At 42.9% G+C, this 21,133-nt stretch overlaps 1 protein-coding gene across 1 annotated transcript in view; it reads left to right on the top strand.

The window, feature by feature from the left end:
* HIVEP2 (HIVEP zinc finger 2) overlaps positions 1–12,274 on the top strand; it is a 49,939-nt gene extending 37,665 nt beyond the window's left edge. Inside the window, exons 6-8 of the mRNA XM_069852019.1 lie at positions 2,182–2,283; positions 2,873–3,783; positions 10,501–12,274. Of these exons, the coding sequence (XP_069708120.1) occupies positions 2,182–2,283; positions 2,873–3,783; positions 10,501–11,319 (1,832 nt within the window). The 3' untranslated portion in view covers positions 11,320–12,274. The remainder of the gene's footprint in view (positions 1–2,181; positions 2,284–2,872; positions 3,784–10,500) is intronic.
* Positions 12,275–21,133: the final 8,859 nt, after the last annotated feature.

The following is a 21,133-nucleotide window of genomic DNA, read 5'->3' as shown; positions in this document are numbered from 1 at the left end:
CATCTTCTGAGGAAAGCATGCCTTCACGGGTTTTACAGTGGGTCAGTTTCAATTTTCTAAATAATGTATGTCTCCCTGATGGGCCACTCCATCTACTGTGACATTAATTATGAATAGAGATCTGATAGCTCGTGTTCACATGTATTTATCAGCACAGAAAAAAAGCTTCCATTTGTCACCCTGTGGCCACAGATAATTATATTCTTCAGAATTCAGATTTGTGTTGCAATTATCTCCTTAAAGGAAACAAAACCTTTTCTTTGGTAGCATTTCTTTGTAGCACAGTCCAAATGAGCATTACATTCTCAGGTTCTCAGCTTCCCTTTGGCAGACAAGGAAATGGATTCAGGTCCCAGTGCAGAACTTACTTGAAGGGGGAGAGAGGAAGCTGAAGAAAATTTCTCTCAAGATCACAGTGCGGCTTCATGGCTGTTTTCATTGAGAATTGTAATAGTTCCCATGACTCCAGCACTTAGTCCTCTGCCAGAGATGGGAATAGCTGATACATGGAGTGTAGAGACAAAGACTAGAGCTGCTCATTCATAGTACTAATAGGGCATCTGGTTAGCTGTTTTCAGATCATTGTTTACATTTTACATTGCTGGAGAAATGGGTTGTGAGGAGGGACTTTAGGGAGGATTGTGGTTTTGCAGTTGTGTTCAGAGAGGGCATTCCAGGCAGAAGAGATGGCGTGGAAAGAAATGTGATATTGCTTGCTGAGGCTGGCATTTCTGGCAGAGAAGAAACAGGAGGGATGTGGTATGCTATTGCACAAGAAGGGCATGAGTAGGAAGAGACTCAGCCTTCAAAGTACAAGAATTGTTTAACTGGTGTGTTACTGCTTATGAGCAGTTGTTAGCTTCATTACTATTGTTGTTATTATGAATAGCAGGGGACAGACCTTCAGAGGTACTTGGGTTTTCAGTGTACGCCCTGAGCATCGGCCATCCAGAGGCATCAGCGGCCAAGTTAGACTTTTCATTCAGTGCACAGAAACAATAAGAAGCTCTTACTGAAAGGGGAATTACTTGGACTAGCTGGGACTGAAAGTCAGAGGAGAGAAGCCTGGCTTGTGAGCTTCTAAGTACTCCTCCAACTGAGTGGTGCAGTTTTCCTGCTCCTAGGTTGCATGTGCCATATGCACCATCTGGAGATGCCAACTGGGGTCCCAAAAGTAGTACAGGTACATTCAGAGAGTGCTTTCCTCAAGTTAAGAAGCACTGTGTCTTCGTAGTGGATAGGATTTGCTAGTATGATGCTTTCCTTCTTAGGTGTTGCAAATGTGACTGAAGTGACTAATGAATTAGGGTGATATCCTTGTTTCTCCAGCTTGTGCTTTGTGCTCAAAATTCTTTGCTGTGAAATGTCTCTTGGGGCCAGTCTCAACCCAGTTTTCTTATCTGTGAAAAAACAGACTAAGACAGGCACTCCAGAAAGTCAATATTCTAGCGTTAGATTGCTCCCTCAGGGGAATGGGAGATCTGATTTCAAATCCCTGCTGTGTCTGGTTCAGATCCATACTCAAAAGCAGGGAGCTAAATCTGGATTTCCCACATCCCAGGTGAATGCTGTAGATACAGCTCCTCTCAGTTCAGAGATTGCAGCTAGACAGTAAATTTGCATAGAGAAATCTCCCATAAATGTCTTTTTTGTGGGATACCTTTGCTTCAAAATACTTCAGAGACACTGAACATTTGGAACCTGCGTGTGAAGTAAATGGGAGAGGTCTTACCTTGAAAGTACCCCTGTGAAACTAGGTGTGTGAGCCCTGAATGGCTGGTGTGCATTGGATATAATTCGATGGATGTCTAGGCAACCTGTACGTCTCATGAAGAGTGAGCCCAGGGATACATAACATCCAAAAGCAAGGTGGGGTACCTAAATGCCATGGGGAAAATTGGGGCGGTGCCTATATGCCTCTCAGGCTCTGAGTTTAGGGGTTTTTAAAAAAACAAACAACTTTTTTTCTTTTTTTTTTTTTTTGAAGACAGAAAACCCCACTCCCGTTAAAATGACCTCTGAGAGAAATGTGGCTGGCTGAGTCAGCTTTGTCTGTTGTGTTTTTTAAAAACTAACCTTCCCCCCACCCCGATTTGGAGGGTAACAGAGTTAAGATACATCAAAATCTGTCTTGGAAGTCTTTGCTGTTATGTGTTAATTAGATTACTCTCTGATCCATAGGAAATCTGACAAAACATATGAAGTCTAAAGCACACATGAAAAAATGCCTAGAGCTTGGAGTATCAATGACATCTGTAGATGATGCTGAAACTGAGGAAGCAGGTATGTCAGAATGATTTAATTTAATGGGAATGGCCTCTGGAGTATGCAAATGACTCGTTGCACTTTAGCACAGTGGCTGGCATGGGAAAATATATTAAGAGTATTTGGGGCATTTTTTAATTAAGAGTCATCCTTTTAATAAACAGGAAGTATAAAAAATAAACCTGATCGATTTGTCTGAGTTACATTTTTTATTAAGATACGTGAGGAAGAGCTAGACTCGATGATCCGGTGGGTCTCTTCCAACCTGGTTATTCTATGATTCTATGAAATAGAAGTATGACCTATTGTCATTTCTCTCACACAAAGTCCCCAGTCTTTTAAATTCAGATGTGAGAGATGGCAACATTTAGCAAAGTTGCAAGGTGGGGTAGGGTGAATTTGCTTTTCATACTTCCTTTCAAGTATAGAGTTTTAAGGTATTATGAAAAATTATGGTTTGAAGCTATAAAGAATGGCTTTATGCAACCATCCCAAATGAAGAGTATCCAGTGATAGCCATGGGTAGGCTGGGCGGGCAGTGAATGTGGTGGAAGATGTTAGAGGTGGGGTGTGTGCTCACCATTCTGTCTTGCCATGGTTGTTTCAGAAAACATGGAGGACATGCAGCAGGAGGCGGAGAAAAGTAGCAACCTGGCAGGCCAGTCAGCAGAGCACCAATTTTCTGATGCGGAGGAGTCAGATGGCGAGGATGGTGATGACAATGACGACGATGATGAAGATGAGGATGATTTTGATGATACTCAGGGAGACTCAACACCAAAAACCAGATCAAGAAGCACCAGCCCACAGCCCCCTCGATTCTCCTCCCTGTCAGTGAACTCGGCTGGGGTGTCACAGGGGGCTTCCCCTGAGGGCTCTCTTTCCATGGGACACTCCTCCCTCATCAGTTACTTGGTCACCTTACCTAGCATTCAGGTTACGCAGCTTATAACACCAAGCGACTCCTGTGAAGACTCACAGATGACAGAATATCAGAGGTTTTTCCACAGCAAGAGTACTGATTCAGAGCCCGATAAAGACAGGTTAGACATACCTGTCTGCATGGATGAGGATTATGTGCTTTCGTTAGACCCTAGTTCGTCTCCAAGGGACCTCTCACCTTCCAGTCGACAGTCGTCACCCGGCTATGATTCTTCACCCTATAGAGATAACTCACCAAAGAGGTATTTAATGCCAAAAGGGGATTTGTCACCCCGAAGGCATCTGTCACCCAGAAGAGATATTTCACCCATGAGGCACCTGTCTCCGCGGAAGGAGGCTGTGCTGAGAAGAGAGTTATCGCCAAGACGGGACGTGTCACCAAGACGTCACCTGTCACCAAGGAGACCAATGTCACCAGGAAAAGATGTGTCTGTTCGAAGAGATTTGTCTCCTAGGCGAGAGAGGAGATACATGGCCTCTGTTAGAGCAGCATCTCCCCGGAGGGGCTTATACCATAATCCAGCGTTGTCCATGAGTCAATATTTACAGTCTGAATCTATTTCAGTGGGGCATTCAGTAAGTATGAAAGAGTATTTTCACTGTTGTGGTCAAAACCAGTGCTCTTACCGAATCTGTGCATAGTATTTTAAAAAACATTTTGCAGCTTTGTAAAAGAAGGCATAAGCTTTGAGCCTCAGTGGGGTGTCCTGGAATGAATGCAAAAAATTTGGACAAGGTGGATACCAAGTCAGGATACTGATTCAGTTTGATGTCACGAAGTGAGCCTAAGGGTCAAATCTTCACTTGGTACAAGGCTGAGTAGCTCCATTCACTGCAACGAAATTAGGCTGGCTTACATTAACTACCTCATCTTTATTTTAAAATGGCCTAGGAAGCTTACGTGGCATGTGGGGCTTATTACAGTACTGTAAAACCTTTTACCTCCCAGACTGTCAGATGGGATCAAGCCCAGATCAGGGCTTAAGGCTCTGCTACTGTAGTACAGTGCTTATCACCAATGTATTATTTAATGCAATAAAAACAGTAAAATAAACGGAACCTCTCAGAAAAGCAGGGTGCCATTGAAATCAGGAACCGTGGCTGAGGTTTAAGTGATATTATTGTGTGACAGGAGTGGGCAGCTGTCTGCCTTGCAGAAAGCGCCATCATGACTGACACTTTCTACAGGGACAGAACCGTCTGAGTGGAAATAGAAATATGCAAAAGTTGCACAGCTGCTGTCTATGCTATTCCCTTTCAGTAAACCATCGCTCAGAATCTGCCTGCTTGGCACTTTTGACATGCTCTAGTGTTCACAAAGCTCTATCTCCACAAATAAATATGGTCTTTAGAGTTAAGGAATAGCCTCACAATGCATTTATTTATTTATTTATTTATTATGCTTCCCTCACCATGTTTGATGCTGCTGCTGCCTTCTCAGTGCCTGCTCATATGTGTGGATACGACCTGAGCAAGCTGTGACAGGTTCCCACTGCCTCAGGGCTCCTGCCTCCCTGCCCTCCTCCTGCCAGGCCTCTCCTCGCTGCTTCCCTATTGCCAATCCTCTTGTTTTTTTGTGTAATCTTTGTGGTTCTTCTCTGTAGAGGAGAAGAACTGAACCCTGAGCTCAGAAAATTAGCGTTTTCAGAGTTCTGGAGTAAATTTCTTTGTGGAGCCAGGCTGATGTGTTGCCTGCACCTGGAACTGGAGCAAGGCATGCATCTGGGCAAAGGTGGCTGGAGTAGAGGTGGACAAAACAGAGCTGAGATGCCACCAGCGTGGCAGATCCAAAAGTGTTTTCCCAGCTTTTCAAGGGCATAAAGGAAGGCTGCAATGTGAACATCTGTGTGGGTTGGAGAGAGCAATGCAGGTATTTCTCCAACACCTTAGTCATGGACCCATGGTCTGGCAGTTTGGTGAGAAGTGCAGTAAAGCGGGGTGGCTGATCAGGTGTCCCTCCAGGAAAGATATGTTGAAACCCTGCTGCACCCTCATAGGGGTGATTGGTGTATAGCTGAGAGAGGATATAAATCCAGCTAGCAGTCCTACTGACAAAGGAAGGGAGCACAAAAAGAAGATAAAGAGCTACCAGTTAAACAGTCATGATGTCTTAGTATCAAATGAAAGGGATTATATGAGATGCTACAGCTAACGTTGTACAGGAGCCCAAGTTCCTATCCTCGTGCATGAGACACTTCTGCTGGCATCCTGTAGTAGAGATTTTGGATGTGTGATGGTGCTGGCAAAAGGGTATATAACAGTGACCCTTGGCCATCTGACAGTTCTTGCTGTAATGTTTGCCTTGTGTGTTATGCAAACCTTCCAGTAAGTCGTTTAGCACATTGTGAAGACTCTTTTAGCACCCTTAGCTTCTTCTCTTGGAAAGTCCACCATGCCAGATGGGCGTTTAACACTCACCTTATTTTTGAGGTAGGATCAGGCATGTGGCAGTGAAAAAAAAAAAGTATAAAAGATCATTTGTCCTACAGAAGGCATCAGTAACTCAGTGGCATGTTGGGTATTGACAGAGAAGCCTAGACCTCAGTACAGTCACTGGAACCTGAACACAGGCGTCACTGGAAGCAGAGCCCAGGCAGTTTCAAATGAAGGAATGACAAGTGAAGATGATTGCCCATCTCAGTAAATGACTGCAAGGAAGGAAAGATGGATTCCTCCATCTTGATTTCTTTCTGGAAGGCATACTTTAGCCAAACAGTAGTTGAGTTTAGGTGAAACACAAATTACTATACTGAGTGTGCGGGAAGACAAATAACACCTGAGCTTGCTATAAATGAAGAATTCAGAGAAGAAAAAGGAATAAAGGCTGATTTTCACTTTCAGAGAACTGAAATCCAACAAATCAGAACATGATTAGCAACTGCAATCAGTGATGCAGATGCCAGTTTACAATCCTGCTTCCTATGCCAGAGCTGCATTGGTTTCCCATTCCTTGCAGGAATAAGACAGGTTTTATGCTTCTGCTGCTTTCAGTTTGCAGAGGACACTAGTTTTCTTTCTTTTTTGCTGAAATTGATATTTGCTTTAGTCTCTTCAGCCTGTGCTGGTCTAATTCCCTTTCATGTTGCTTCCTCTTGAATGTTCACACACTCTGGTGGTTTTGTGTGAAGTGCTCTGGTATTGAAAGCAAGACATAGAAAGCAATTGACACTATTTCTGTAGGAGATGGAGAAGAGCATGGGGAAAGTAACCATTTTTTGTAGATTGTACCAAAATACAGAAAAGCATACATTTTTTAATTTGACAATTAATAACAGGATACGCTCTTGAAACAGGATACTCTCCAAAGTAGCCTAAGGCTCTTGTTGATGCTGGTGCAGTTTTGGCAAATTAAATGCCCACCTTTAAATTTAAAGGCAGATCCCCGTTGCTGTCTAAATACACTTGAGATCTTCTCTTCTGTCAATGCCAGAAGTTTCTGTCCTTTCTGAGGAGGCAGGTACCATTACTGAAGACTTCTCATTCTTTTTGCCAGATATTTTATGCCAGTCGTGAGATAAAGAAAGAGGAGAGATGCTTTTGTGCACCCTGAGTGCCTCTCTGTTAGCGTTTTAGTTTGGATCAAGCGTATGTGCCTGTTATCACATTTATTGTGCTTTGACTCATGTTGCAGAGCAGTCTTGGAGTCAAGTGACCTGGTTTATTTTCAGATGAAATTAAGCCAGAGAATGTGCACCAGGAGTGCAGCAAGCGCACTTAAACTGTGAGTGGGCATTCAAATAAGCAAGAAGGGGCTGTATAGGGTTAGTCCGAAGCAACCTTCCCCTCCAATCCCACAACACTTACATTGTGAACATGGAATCCAGCAGCAACAGTTTCACTCTGTTCCTGCTTGTCCCCATTCCTAGTGTAGGTCAGAGCATTTGCCTCTTCTTCCAGTGCCAGGGCTAGACACAATGAGATCGTGAATGTATCTTGTAAGTGACTTGACCCTAGCAACTGTTTTAGCTTGAGGAGGTGGTGATTTTTGTTTGTGTTACTGTTTTGTTGCACCTCTCGTTAATTTTTGAAGTCTGAAGCCTGTCTCAATGTATTCAGAAGGTCTGAAGGGAGTTAGGCACCTCCATATCCACTTGAAAGTTGGTAGGACTTAAGGTCTTGTGATCATCTTGGATGTATGGCTATTAAATCCCTTCCCAAGCACTCAGTACTTTATTATCTTGAGTGGAGTTCATTCCTGTACAGAGAGACAGTGTAAAACTTCTAAAGTCCAGGTAAACTGTAAGTAGATGCACAAGTATGGTGGTATGGTGCATTCTTAGTGGGTCTCCAAATGGAGCTGATCCTGAAACTGAAGTCCACACGGGTTTATAGTCACTTTATTAAGCATCATGACTTTTAGAAAGCACATTGGTAATATGGTATTATTTAATTTCTCAATAGAGTTCACCATTTTCTGGTTTTGAACTTTAAAAAGCCTCAAGTACATTATGATATGATAATCAAGGACATTGTTTTCCACTGGCCATCTTTTTGCTAGCTGTGGTCTGAGGCTGCCAGGTGGATGTCTGTAAAGGATGCTTGGCTTTGAAATGCTGTGTTCCTCTTAAACCCCCACGTCTGTTTTGGGTGATGTACCAAATACGGACTAAACCCATCTCATCCCTGAGGCATTCTGGGGGACCTGTGAAGCTGGTCCTAACTGTGCTTGAGGCGGTGGTGCGGCAGTCTAGCTTCATGACCAGGTCAGAGATTTTAGTGAAAAGCTCCTACATAATATTGTTGCTTGGGGAATTATATGTCACCTGGAGTTGGAGGGAAATATGCTAAACTGCCACAAATGAGAATTAATAGGAAACGAACTGGATTCCCATCACCTGACAAAAGAGGGGCTTATCTCACTGTTCTGGCAGCAACTCATTCTAACTGCAAAAAGATACCATTACTTTCTGCACTGTGCAGATCTAATACTCGCCCTGTCAATAGGATAAAGTCTCAGGATGTTTGTTAAAAGAAGGCAAGTCCTCTAATACTCAGTCTTTCCTTGTGAATACCTATATATGTGTCTGCTTGTAGTTATGAAGATACTAAATGTTGGTGAGGCAAATAAAAGCAGGATAAGAGGTATGAACAATTTTTAATGCGTGTAACCATTTATGTTGGACACTTCCAAACTTATCTGCCAGAACTAGAGAAAGATATTTTGATATGTGCCTAGCCAGATTTGGAAGGCATCCAGTGAACATGCACACACTGTCACTGTCTATGTAAAAATTACGCATATGAGACATGTATTGGATGGTACTGCTTATCTTGAGGCATGTAGCAGTTTCTATCATGTTAGCCACCTCTGTCCAACAAGGACTGACTATTGCTCTCTTCTCTTTTGAAACTGTGGCAGGCTACAACATAAAGCCAATGTCTTTCTCGATTAGAGATTTGTATGTGACTAGGTTTGTTCTTCGACAAGTTTTACTCCTTTTTTTTTGTTGCTTTTGCTCTTATTTCCCTTAGCCCAAATTCACTTCAGATGCAGTAGTGATAAATGTCATGGCTTAGGAAACAGCCAAGAGGACAGTATGACTGAGAAATGGGTTGACAGACCAAAAAAGGAAAAGAAAAGGCGGGGGGGGGGCAAGCAGCTGTGCAAAGGTGAGGTTAGTGATAGGAAGGACTGACAGGGTAGGTGAACAGTGTCTTGTGGCTTGGCAACTGCAGTTTATTCTGTAAATTTTTCCCCATTCAGCGGTACAACATGCTGTCACTATGCTTTCTTAGGACAGTTTCTCTTTTATGAGACTCAACTGTCTTACTCTCTGAGTAGGAAAATTTACAACATAGATTACTCTCTGAATAACAACATCTCTTAAGTTCAAGTCTGATGATTATGGGTCACCCTTTCTGTCTCAATATTGATTTATATCGAAAAGGACAAAGCATCTGAGCACAGTGAGGCTGAGCCCCTGGGCAACATAGAAACAGTATCTTTAATTGCCCCCTAAACTAGTTCCCTGGGATGGGATCAAGAGGTTGCTTAATGCCTTGAGAGGTAGGATTTTCCAGCACTGAAGTGCTGCCACTTTAACGCATTGGCATTTAGGAGCACAATTCTTGGGCTGCTACACCAAGACTGTGGTAGCAGTACAGCTCTGGGGCAATTGATAGGTATTTGGTCAATTTGCAGAGCAGAGATAAGCATTTTTGTTCATTTAATTTCCTATGGGAGTTCCCAAGAGTTGTGTGGGCAGATCTCACATACAATTATGAAAATGTTATCCTGCACTTCTATCATCATTATTCCTCTGGTTGGCAATAAATGATACTTAATCATCAGATGGAAAACAAATTTTAAAAGTTAAAAATGAAAAAAGAGAAACTCAAAAGCCTAGGGCATATTTAATACAGAATGGAGATAGAGCTATTCCTTCTTCCAAGGCAGGAACTAATGGGAAGGCACTGAAAATGTCAGTAATTCAAGATTGTTTTTTATTAGTCATTACAAAATCCCTCATTCTTCTCAATTCCATTATGAGTGGGTGAGTCTCCCTGCAACAGCATCATCACTTTCATTCACAGCTAATGCCTGTACTTTTGTTTTTATTTATTGTTTACACTACAGATAGTTCAGAGTGGTGGTGCTCCATTGCCTTAATGCCTATAAAAATTTGGGTCTTCATTGCACAGAGGCACTTGAACTTCTTTTCATCAAAGATTTGGTAAAGCTTATGGTGGGGGGTAGGAGAAGCAAGTGCCTTCTCTGAGGCTCTAGAGCAGGATCTTTCATCAGAAAATACTTACATGCAATCAGATTTATCCCGCACTGCCAAGCAGTGGTGGTAAGCAGGGAGTGTTTGGATGTGTATTTCTTTACAACAAAGTCTTGATACCCAGTGTATATTGCCAATACCAGCACAGTTTGCAGAGTTTACTTAAAAAAAAAAAAAAAAAAGAGGGTAAGATGGATCTCCTGGCCAAATTTCTCCTGGGGAATGAAACTCTATCTACCCCAAATTCTGTCTTCAGTTTCAGTTGAAAATAATACTCTTCACTTCCTGACCTAAGTTGCTGCATTGTGTTGCTGAACACTCTTAACTAGCTGCTGCCTTTCACCTCAGAGGCATGAATCCTGTAGGGCTGAGCTAGGCAAAACCTCCTCCGTTGTTTGGATAAGGAATTAGTGGAGTTTTCCACATGCTTTGGGTTCTATCTGGATGAAAGGTGCTGTGTGAATGGGAGGTTGTGTTAGACAGGAAAGCAGATAGGTGGTTTGGCAGCCAGACAAGAATTTTGCTGGTAGCAGTGCTGACAATTCTTTTGTTTTCTTTCTGATTACAGAGAAGGGGCTTGTCTCAGGGGCCTTATTTCAACGTATACGGAGAAAAAGGAGGTATGGAGCACCGTGGGTCTAGCCCATTCCCTGAAGGTCCAAGCGACTATGTCTTCAGTCATCTTCCACTACACTCCCAGCAACAGATCCGAGCACCCATCCCCATGATGCCTATCGGGGGTATCCAGATGGTCCATTCAATACCGGTGGCCCTTTCAGGTTTACATCCTCCGTCCACTCTGGCCTTGCAGAGGGAGGGCTCTGAGGAGAAGCAAAGAGGAACTGCAGAAATCCCTACAAAAGAATCATATAGTATTTCTAAGCACCATGAGAAACGTACCTCTCCGCACAGCTTGCATCCCACTGCTCCCTCCAGCGCACCCTCCTCTCCATTGCTATTGCTGACGCAGAGCACATCGGAGGACAGTGTCATAGCTACCGAGAGGGAGCAGGAGGAGAACATACAGACTTGTACAAAAGCCATAGCCTCTCTGCGAATCGCCACAGAAGAAGCTGTTCTGCATGGGGCGGAGCAGCTGCAGAGGCCTTCTGAGCCTCACCAGAAACCCTTAGAAAGTGCACATTTTAGCATTAAACACTTTAGTGGATCTGAGCCAGGCCAGACCTGTGCCTCAGCCACCCATCCTGACTTGCACGGTGGTGAACAGGACAGTTTTGGTACATCACAGACTGCGTTAGCTCATCCCACCTTTTACGGCAAGAGCTTTGTGGATGTCCGGCCATTGAGCTTTCACAGCAGGAGTGATCCCCCATCAAGCACACAGGAAAGGAAAGATCCGTCATCTGAGAAAAGCAAGCCACATTGATCTGAGATGCATGGAGACTTTCACCCATACATTTACCCCCACCTTTTTTTTTTCTAGAAATAGAAGTATTCAACTTTATGGCATGCCTGTTCTAAGTTACAGTAGTTTGCTATTATATATACTTTTGTTATATGAGAAGAATTAGATAAAATAACAAGTCATCATGAGCCTGACCAAAACTAAATTTGAAATTCTTATTGGGTCTGGTACTTTTAAATTGTACAGATGTTTGTGCCTTTTCTTTACTTTGCTTATATTCTTATAAGCATTTTTTTAGCAGTAATTTGTACATATTTTAGAATTTGTGTATCTGCTTTGTAATAAATGTAATTTCTTTCCTTTTTTGGACACTTGGATCTAAATGATGTAAAGCAAAACAGCATCAATATATGTGAGGTTGCACTAAAACATATTTTTATATGATTAAAACTGAACAGCTTTTATGTACAGCTCTGATTCTGTAATACTAATATTTATTTACTTTGTTTCATAAATTGTAAATTTTTTTCTTAATGTTGTGGATTGCTTTTCTATGTGAAGCATGGGATTTACTGTTGCGTAATTAGAACAAAATGTATATTGTAAAACAAGATATTTAAACTAGAGTATCTTATCTTATTCTGCACTTATGCATTAGTTAAAAAAAAAAAGATAAAGGATGTATCAGTCAGTTCTTAACTCTTGTAATTTTTTTTGTCTCTTGTTTGCCGGATTGACTATAACTTAAGTGCTGATTGTGATTTTAAACTGATAGTACCGTAAAGCATTAAAGTAAAACAATGTGCTATTGTGAGTTTTTTCAAAGCTTTATAAAACAGTTATAAATATATTAAAAGTATTTGGTCTTATGTGAACATGTTGATCTATATACTCCTTTAAAAAGCTATGGGAAAACATTCCACCCCATGTAAATATGTGCAAGTGCATCACTGGTGCTGTCTGCGTAACTCACTGGGACAGGTGAAGTTTGCTGTGCTGCCAGCCGCAGAGATGGAGCGCTGCTGGCTGCCAGGAGGCAGCGTCCAGCTGTGGCTTGTCCGGCTCCCCTGCCTCCAGCAGCTGGGTGGCGAGGCCCCTAAAGCCGCAAGGGGCTGGGTGAGGAGCTGGCCCACTGGCTGGACAAGCGGCACCCTGCTGAGCCCTGGCAGCCCCCTGCTTATGAGGACTGACCATGGGGCGTAGATGTCATGCAGAGGTGCCCTGATGTGTCAGAGAGCAGTTTGGAGCAGGAAAGAAAAGGTGTTTCCTTACACTTGAACACCATGGCTGGTCACTTCCCAGGTCAACTTTAGAGGAGATTCCCATCCCGTCCCATCCTGTGGACAGAGGCGCGTGGCCATGCCTGAGAGGCAGAGAGCACCGCCACCCTGGCTGCTTCAAGGAGTGGGTTTCTTGGGCAAGACAGCTGCAGTCTTCCAGAGTGGGGTGTCCATTGGGATGAGGTTTACTCCAGAGGAAAGTCGGGAGCAGCCTGGGCTTGTGTTTGAACATGTGTGGTGGGTTACTTCTACCACCAGCAGCATGCGTTGCATGCACATGCGCGCATACACACACACACTCAAACACACACACACGGATGAAAGAAAGCAACGACCTGGATTATATTTTGTGCTATTTAGTGGATTATAAATCTGTGAAACCAAGTTTGTATATTGACTTACAATACATTTAAGGAGTGTTCTTTAAAAAGAAATAAATATACAATTACGTGCATGAGGTGTCTAGTTTTTATGTGTTCTTTGCATTTTCCAAGCTTACCCGTGTTCCAGTATTTTGTCAGAAGCTTTTATTCCCAAGCACTGCTTTCTGGCATGAGGAGTGCCTTTAAGGAGTGTGAGTGGCAGCAAAAAATATGGGTCATCTTTTGGCTTCCTGAAATATTACCAAGCTATACCAGTTTATTTCTCCAATAATACCATGTGGGGGCAGAATCACAGCTGGTACATTGCTATAAATCTAGCACAATAACATACGATGAGGTTAATACCATAATGGACAGTGATGCTTCTAACCATTAAAGGTTAGTTTCTCATATCCATTGCTGTGTTCCTACCTTTATTCCAGATCATTGCGATAACCTTGCCAAATAAGTGTGTGCCAGAAAGTTGGCTCATCTCAGACCAGAGAAAGGAGAAGCAGTATGTGTAGTTGGAGGCAAGTAACTTGTTGGATCATGCTTCAATAAAAAACCCAAAAACCTGAGAAGTCAATTATACCTTTTAAATAAACTGATAAAAGCCCTCTCTTCTATGGCTACATAGCTGTATTAAGAACAAAATGCAGTGATCAGGTAATCACTGATACTTTATTAAAAGAGAACCAGGCAGCCCTGATGGTAAATGCTCTATTAATATTGCCCTTATAAGTACCCCTCTTGCTGTGGGAGTTACCTCTGGCTTGTTTGATTATTTTAATTAATTTGCAGCTGCAATTTACCATCCACCTTTTCAACCTAGGGGCATTTTTTTTTTAATAACCATTGAGCAAGTATCACTGAAATTATATGTGATATTTTTGGGTTACAGTGGAGCAATCCTAAAGGGATTTCAGGTTCTTATAATCTTAATCATATTTTCTTAATGAGTTATTGTTTGTACAGTGTTTTGAAAAAAACATATCTTCATAGAAGCTGTAGGGACTAATGATGACCACTTGTCATGCTTTGGAAGAGGTATAGGGGTAAGAAGGCAAACATGTCTGACAAAATCTCCCCAGCCTGAGTACTTTTTGGAACCAGCACAGTGGGTACAGCAACCAGGACAAGCAGCAGATGATTTCATGAGCACCCTGCCCACTCCACAGCACAGCCCACTCCACTCCAAGACATCAGCAGTAATGACACTGCAGGGCTGTGTTTGTGTCCTGCTGTGTTAACACACCAAGCCTTGAGCCTATGGGCTTGGGTGCAGTGCTGCTCCCAACCAGGGCTTTTGGTGCCCAGGCAAGACTGGTAGCACCTGGGTGTGCTGACAGTCCCTCTGAAGGTGATGGGAAGGGGGTTCCTCCAAAATACCTGCTAGAGAGAATGCACATAGATCTGATGAGACCAAGAAGAGCAGCTCTGAGGTCTCTAATGTAAAAGTTTCATGTTTTGAAAGAGATTCAACAGGGCGCTTTAGAAAAACTGCAGAACCAAATGAGGATTTTTATATGTAATGTGCTATAGAATTTCTAAGTCAGGAATATAATTACCTATTATTTGTTCAAGGAGGTTATAATTTCCTATGAAGATCCATATGTCTTTTCTGTAAGGCAGAAGGGAAATACAGATGCTCTGGCAAGCTCTTTTTATTCCCTTCTCACAGAATGCTGCCACCAGAGTCACTTCAGGATTTATTTGCGTCAGCAAAACAGAGAGCATATTTGTCTCATACAACTGGCTGCACAATCCTCTTATGAAGTTTTCGATTCTGAATCAGGGTAGTAACCCCATCACATGTTAAATACCTTCATGTGGACTTTACTGCTGCAGAACACATTGCCAGCAGCGGGTAAGAATTAGCACCAATAAAGGACATAGGTAGCTATAACAGGCTGAAATGGAGTCAAGCAACAGAAGTACAAAAATTTCAATCCAAGAATGCTACAGCCTGCTCTTGTTTAACCCCAGCAACACCCAGACTTACAAGATGCCTCCTTGTTTGAAGGTGTTTCCTGCTTTTAGGCATGAACTGAACTTCTCAGAACTTCCTCACACCTCTTCCCCTCCCAAACCGACCAGGATACAAGAAACCACAGATTTCTTGGCCTAGGTCCTCTGAGGAACATGCCCTACTGAATGAGACTTTGAAAATACCTGACATACAAGGAAATGGGGCTCCTTGTTGAATTATACTTCTGGCAAGTGCTGCCACCACCTCTTACTGATTAGCCTAATGATCCCACCCCCAGGTACTGGAAAAAAATAATAATTCTATGTTGAAATTGGCTAGATCAACATCCCCAGTCTCCTCAGAGTGTACCCTAAGTACCCCATGAGGAGTAGAAGAGTTTTTTTCTTTCCTTCTGAATTCTGCTACTGTGAACCAAAAAATAGTATCAAGATTCAATGGATAATCAAGATGGTAGCCTATTGTCCCCAAGAAGAAAAGGTGTTTGCATGTGCTTTGTTCAGCAGGGAAGGACCCATCTGGAAGTGAGTAGTGTGGTGTGACAGAGGACCAGAACCAGGACTGAGCTTAAGCAGTTCCCTGTCTGCAGCCTTCTAGATAGCTAGGAGAGCAGGTTTTCAAATATAATTCCTACTTAGCATCCAGGTTCTTCCTGGGACAGCTGACTCTCACATGTCCAACGGAGTGGGGCGAGATGACAGACTAACAGTCTTGAAATTCAGAGTGAGGACCAAGACCCAAAAGATACGACAGTGCCTGAATCCTTTATTGGGTTTTGCTCTAAATAGCTCAGAGAAAACAAGCGTTATTGATTTATTCCATTACACAGTGGAACAAGTCAGTGGGAGTTATCCTTTTAAGTCATTTAGCCACCCCTGAAAATCCCAATCAATAATCTTTAAAGAATGTCCTTAAAGTAAATCCAAGATATTCAATGCAAAACCTGCATAGCACATTATATCTTTTGGTCTCAATGCTGTCGGGTTTGGGTTTTTTTCAGTTAAATTGCCTGCATGAAAAAAAAATCAGCAGTCTGTGTGCTAATTGAGTTTATTACTGTGACAATGTCCCTGTGCCCTTTTCTCATACACAGATTACATACACTAAACACAGACCCTAAACATATGCTTACTATAGGCTCAATTTAAGATGAACATGCTGGATAGTTTGACTAGTTCTGCAATTATTCTTACAGGCTTTACATATGCTATATCTGTCATGTGTGCTATCTTTAATATGCCTGCTTTTAACTGGATTTGCTACCACTGATAGCACCAGGAATGTGGGAAACAGCTTTCACAATGAAATACTTGGGGTTTGCCCCTATGTGATGCCTAGATGAGCTATAATAAGCTTATTTGTTGTCTATACATAAGTGTGTTCCAAATTATATTGCCCGGTGAGGAAAACTCTTTAAGTTTCTTTAATTTGTGAGTACAGAGGTGCCCTGTACATACAGTTCATATGTGTAGGGCTTTTTTAGGCACATGACTGAATTAAAACAAAAGTGAAATGTCTCTATCTTGTTGTACAAGGTAATCTTGATCTGGATCACTGTGGAAACAGAGAAAGATTGAACACATCCCTGGGACCTCAGCCCTGCAAAGACCACGAACCACTGGAATCCCCACAAAGGAGAAACTGGCATTCAGGATCTGCTGTCTCTGTGCAGGCAAATGACTGCATTGATATCATTATCCCTGCAGCTTTAAGAAATAGGGATGGCCTCCTCATGCTGTGCATTGCTGTACATTGTAAAATCATCTCCTACAGGAAAGCTCCTCACCCAAGGTTCATCAAGCTAGATCCAGCGGAGCCAGTGCACCTCTGCTGTAGAGAAGCCAAGGGATTTAGGGACCCTAACACCTCTGAGGTCTGTTCAAGTATACAAATAACCTGCATGAGCTTCGCTGCTTGCAAGCTGGACTGCAGTCTGGTGGGAGTAGTGGTAGAAGAAAACAACAGGTTTTTGAAAAGCAATAAAGATTTCTGCTCTGGTGAGTTTTCCTTCTTTTCTGCATTGTATGAATATTCATTCTGAAGCTGACATGATGAGGGGAGCTTGATCAGCAGCCGGCCTCATCAAAAACAAAAACAATATTACCGCATAAACTGCCTTTTTGCATTCTTTCCTGGTGACTGACATCCCTTAACTGACAGGGGTATTGCTAAGCAAAGAAGGCAGGATGAATATGCATGGCAGTGCTCCCAGCCCCATGAACGCCCAGCAAGGTGGAGAAAGCTCCTGAAGGCAGATCCGGCTCTGTGCTGGAGAACAGCATTTCCTTTCTCTCTCCCCTGCCAGAATATGAGGCTGACACCATGCCACAGAAACTAATGGAGTTTCCACATTCATTTTAACAGCGGGAGTTGCAGTCTCTGAAGGCTTGTTTCCATGAGGTGATGAGAAATCTTGCTGCTAAAGTTGCAGGGATGTCAGAGAACTTGGCATTTTGCTGTTTCAACTTCTTTTGTTCCCATCTGCTCCTAAAGCAGCAAAGGGCTTTGCCTGGTGCAGCTGCGTGCTGTTAGGGCAGGGAGGGAGCATGGGGGGTGTGGGGGGGACACAGCTCCAGGCTGTGGAAAGAGCTGGTCCCTGAATAACCTGATTGCTGGTGTAAATGCCCTGAATCCACCAGGCGTATATAAACATTGGCCCTCTAAGCTATGGCATTGTGTAGTTTGCAAGGCAAATGAAGGCTCAGGGGGAGGACCTGTGGGCTTATTCTTCATCAGCAGATATGTAGCCATAATCTACAAAGGGTTACTTTGAAAGAATGACTATTTGAAAAGCCGGGTTTTATGAAGAGCCGGGCTCTTTGGCTCAGGCACTTAGATAAAGTGGTCAGAGTTTTCAAAAGAGCTGAACACTTGTTTTCAGCAGAAACTGCAGGATTCTAGGCACATGTGAAAATCTGGCCCTTAAAAACTTCTTAATGACTAACTTAATGACGTCTGGCACTTCAATTCCATTTGTTATTTCTCACAATCTTTCTTGCCTCCACAACATCCATATTTAGGCAGAAACAAAGAAGGAAAAAAACCTAAATGAATGAAACAACGAGCAAACATTCATGGCTGAAATAGCCTGTTCTTTTTTACTGCCAGAAAAAATCAAGATGATAAAGTAGAAGCTTTGATCAGTTTTATGACAAAGTTTTTCCTCTCCATTTCATATTTCTTGATGACATTTTAACCTGTGGGACTAGTACGGAGAGCCATCTTGGACTCATCTGAAGTCTTTCAGAAGTAGAGAAGGGGGCTTTTAACTGAAATAAAAAATAAATATAAAGAAGAAAAAAAGCAAAGGCATGGTGTACTGCGGGGAACAGTCTTTCTCTGGCAGCAGATTAGCTAAACAGTCTAATAGTTTTTTCCATCTGTATTTCCTCTGGTCCTACTGTGAGCAGAAGGGATTCTGATCCAACTGCTCTCTTAGGGTGGGGGGTGAAGGAGGCTGGGTGATATAAGCTGAGCCCTGTTGCCTGCTCCATCAATTAACACAGGCAGTGGGAAGAAGCTGAGGGGAATAACACCCCTGTGGTGTTGCCCCTGATCTGTAGGAGTCTGTGAAACGTTTTTGCTGGCTCTCTGCAGGGCTGGATCTGTGCCAGGCTGTGAGAGCAAAGGATCAGCCACTGTCTAGAGCATTGCCCTGCATTAACCCGCTAGATTTCCATGCAGAAATCCAAGGGAGAGCTAATGCTGTTCTAAGCAGCCTAAGCTTTGGCTGGGTTTGCTCCCCAGCTGTAGCTGTGCAGCTGTGCGCTGCCCTGGCCACTGCCAGGGAAATCACTCATGGGGCAACTCTGATCGGGGGGCTCAGCCCAGTGGGGCAGGACAGGGGGCCAGTAGGGGCTCCAGGGTGGCCCTTCCTGGGTGATGCACTGTTTGAAGCTGATCTGGCTGGTCAGTGCTCGTGAACTCCCAAAAATACTTGGAAATTCGTGATTCTAGAGCACACAAATTTTCCTGGCTCCTACAGTCTGATTTTCCAGGAAAGGGGACAAGCTGAACCCTCCAATGCTTTGGTTTGCTGTTTTTCTTAAAATTATGGTACTCAAAATAATGCCAATGGTGTCAAACATTACTCCTCCCTGGGAGAAAGTGAGACAGGAGCAAAAATTCTTGTCGTGGTGTGCATTACCTGAGAATTTCATTAAATTAAAAAGGAAAATGAAGAACAAAGTCTCCGACATTTTTAAATAGGTAGAACAGAGTCTCTGCCCCTCTTACCTCCAACTTTGGCCTGTTAGCTTCAGAAATATCAGCAGTGATGCTGATTTAGTCATCAGTATTCTGCAGGCTTTAATGGGATGCCAGCTCCTGATTTTATACACAAGTTTCTTGATAGACTGCCTATTTCAGCAGAAATTACTGTTGTCAGCTTGGTGTTCAGGGTGTTAAAATCATCAATGTCATAATGTTCTAAATAGGTGATGCAAAATGTGACATCCAAAGGGAAGAGCTTAGAGGGTGTAGGATTTTCTAAAAATTTATCATCATTCAAATGCTTCAGGATCTGCAGTGAAATGAAGGCTGGGGCTGGGGGCTGAGGAAACCTTTCTGTGTAATAATGAATAAGAGGCTACAATGGAGTTTGAAGGTGCAAATCAGGCTATAACAAAACATGAGTGTGCATACTTTCAACACCAAAATGACTTACGGGCTGCTAATTAAATCTCATGGCAAATGGGATTTCATTTTTATTTTTTGACGGAAAATGTGGTTTTATTACATTTGCTTGGCTGACAGCCAGGAATACAGCTCAGTATGAATCAAGCAAAGTTAAAGGCCTTCTGCAGTAACATATTGCTTGTTTGGGAAGTATGAGTCATAAATGGAACCAGATGCAAAAGAAAAAAAAAAGGCTATAAGAAGGTAGCAACTGTCCTCAGGCAGATGCTGATAGTGTTATTTCTGATATTTCAACCTAGTTGTGAACTTTTACATGTGCATCTTAGTGAACACTTCAGCACAGACTGTCTGTTGCAAAGCCCTTCAATAGGTGTAAGTCCAGTCAGTCTGCTAATATAGCTAGTTCATGCCTTACACAAGCTATTTTCTTCTTGTAACATATTAAACCATGTTTCCTAGTGCTGCTTGTTTCTCTCCCGGTTTCAAGGTGTTTCTTAACATATACAGGGTTAGCCTTTAGTTTGTTCTCCAACTCCTCTGTAAATACAGGCTAGTAGAAGCATGTCCTTGCCTGGGAAGAAACCCTATGGATGCTGCTTAACTGCATTCTGTGCATATTGGTGAGGAGGGCATGCATGCATACACCTGTACGCACACACAAGCCAACCCAAACTCCAAGAAAATGACAATGGACACAGGGAGGGGAACCATCAGGGAATGTCTGCTGCCAAGAGCTTCGACTGTCTGTAGTGAAGCAGTGGATAAACAGAGGAGGACCAGAGTTCTGAACCACAGAGGGTGTTGAAGCACTGGGGGCAGTTTGGCACCATTAGTAGGGCTCTCAGCTCTTTACCTGCCAGGTGCTGGCATTGCTGCATGTCAAGGGTGCTCTGTTACCACATAAAGAGCTAAATGCGTGTGCACCCATTGCTGTATTTTGTATCCACTGCATAGGTGTGCTTTTAGCACAGAGGCCTGTAAGTTTCCTAAGACTTTGACTTGAGACCTAGGTATCATTTTCATTTTGCCAGAGTCTTGTGTTCACTCTTCATACTGTTCCTGCTGTTCTCCTAACTCCTCCAGCGTTTTGCTCCCTGTTTGCCACAAAGGATCATAGAATCATAGAATCACCAGGTTGGAAAAGACCCACTGGATCATCGAGTCCAACCATTGATCATTGAGTCCAAGTCGACTAAGTCAAGAACTTAGTCAGAATTTAAGTCAGCAAGATCCCCTTCCTTCCCACATACAATGCTCTTTTACTACAAGTGAGACAGAACCTCTGGGGCTCCTTGTTGGGCAAGTCTAGCTAGGCCTGATATGAAAGGAAGTAATGTCTTAGACACTGAAGTCTTGTAGAGGAAAATGATCATGTATCCTTGACACAATCCACTCAGTGCAAGCAGTGCAGGTGCAAACACCAGTTGGTAGGGTGTAAATCAATCTCCCACACCCTGTGGTGGACACCAGGTGATAAGCAAACAATGAACACCCCACTAGAACATGGTGTCCTTCTGCATGTGTCCTCCTAGCCTTGGCCATCCCTGCATCTTACTGCCAAGGCT

Source organism: Phaenicophaeus curvirostris, chromosome 2 (genome assembly GCF_032191515.1).
Source record: "Phaenicophaeus curvirostris isolate KB17595 chromosome 2, BPBGC_Pcur_1.0, whole genome shotgun sequence".
Classification (NCBI taxonomy): domain Eukaryota; kingdom Metazoa; phylum Chordata; class Aves; order Cuculiformes; family Cuculidae; genus Phaenicophaeus; species Phaenicophaeus curvirostris.
This window is presented reverse-complemented; position numbering and strand designations above follow the sequence as displayed.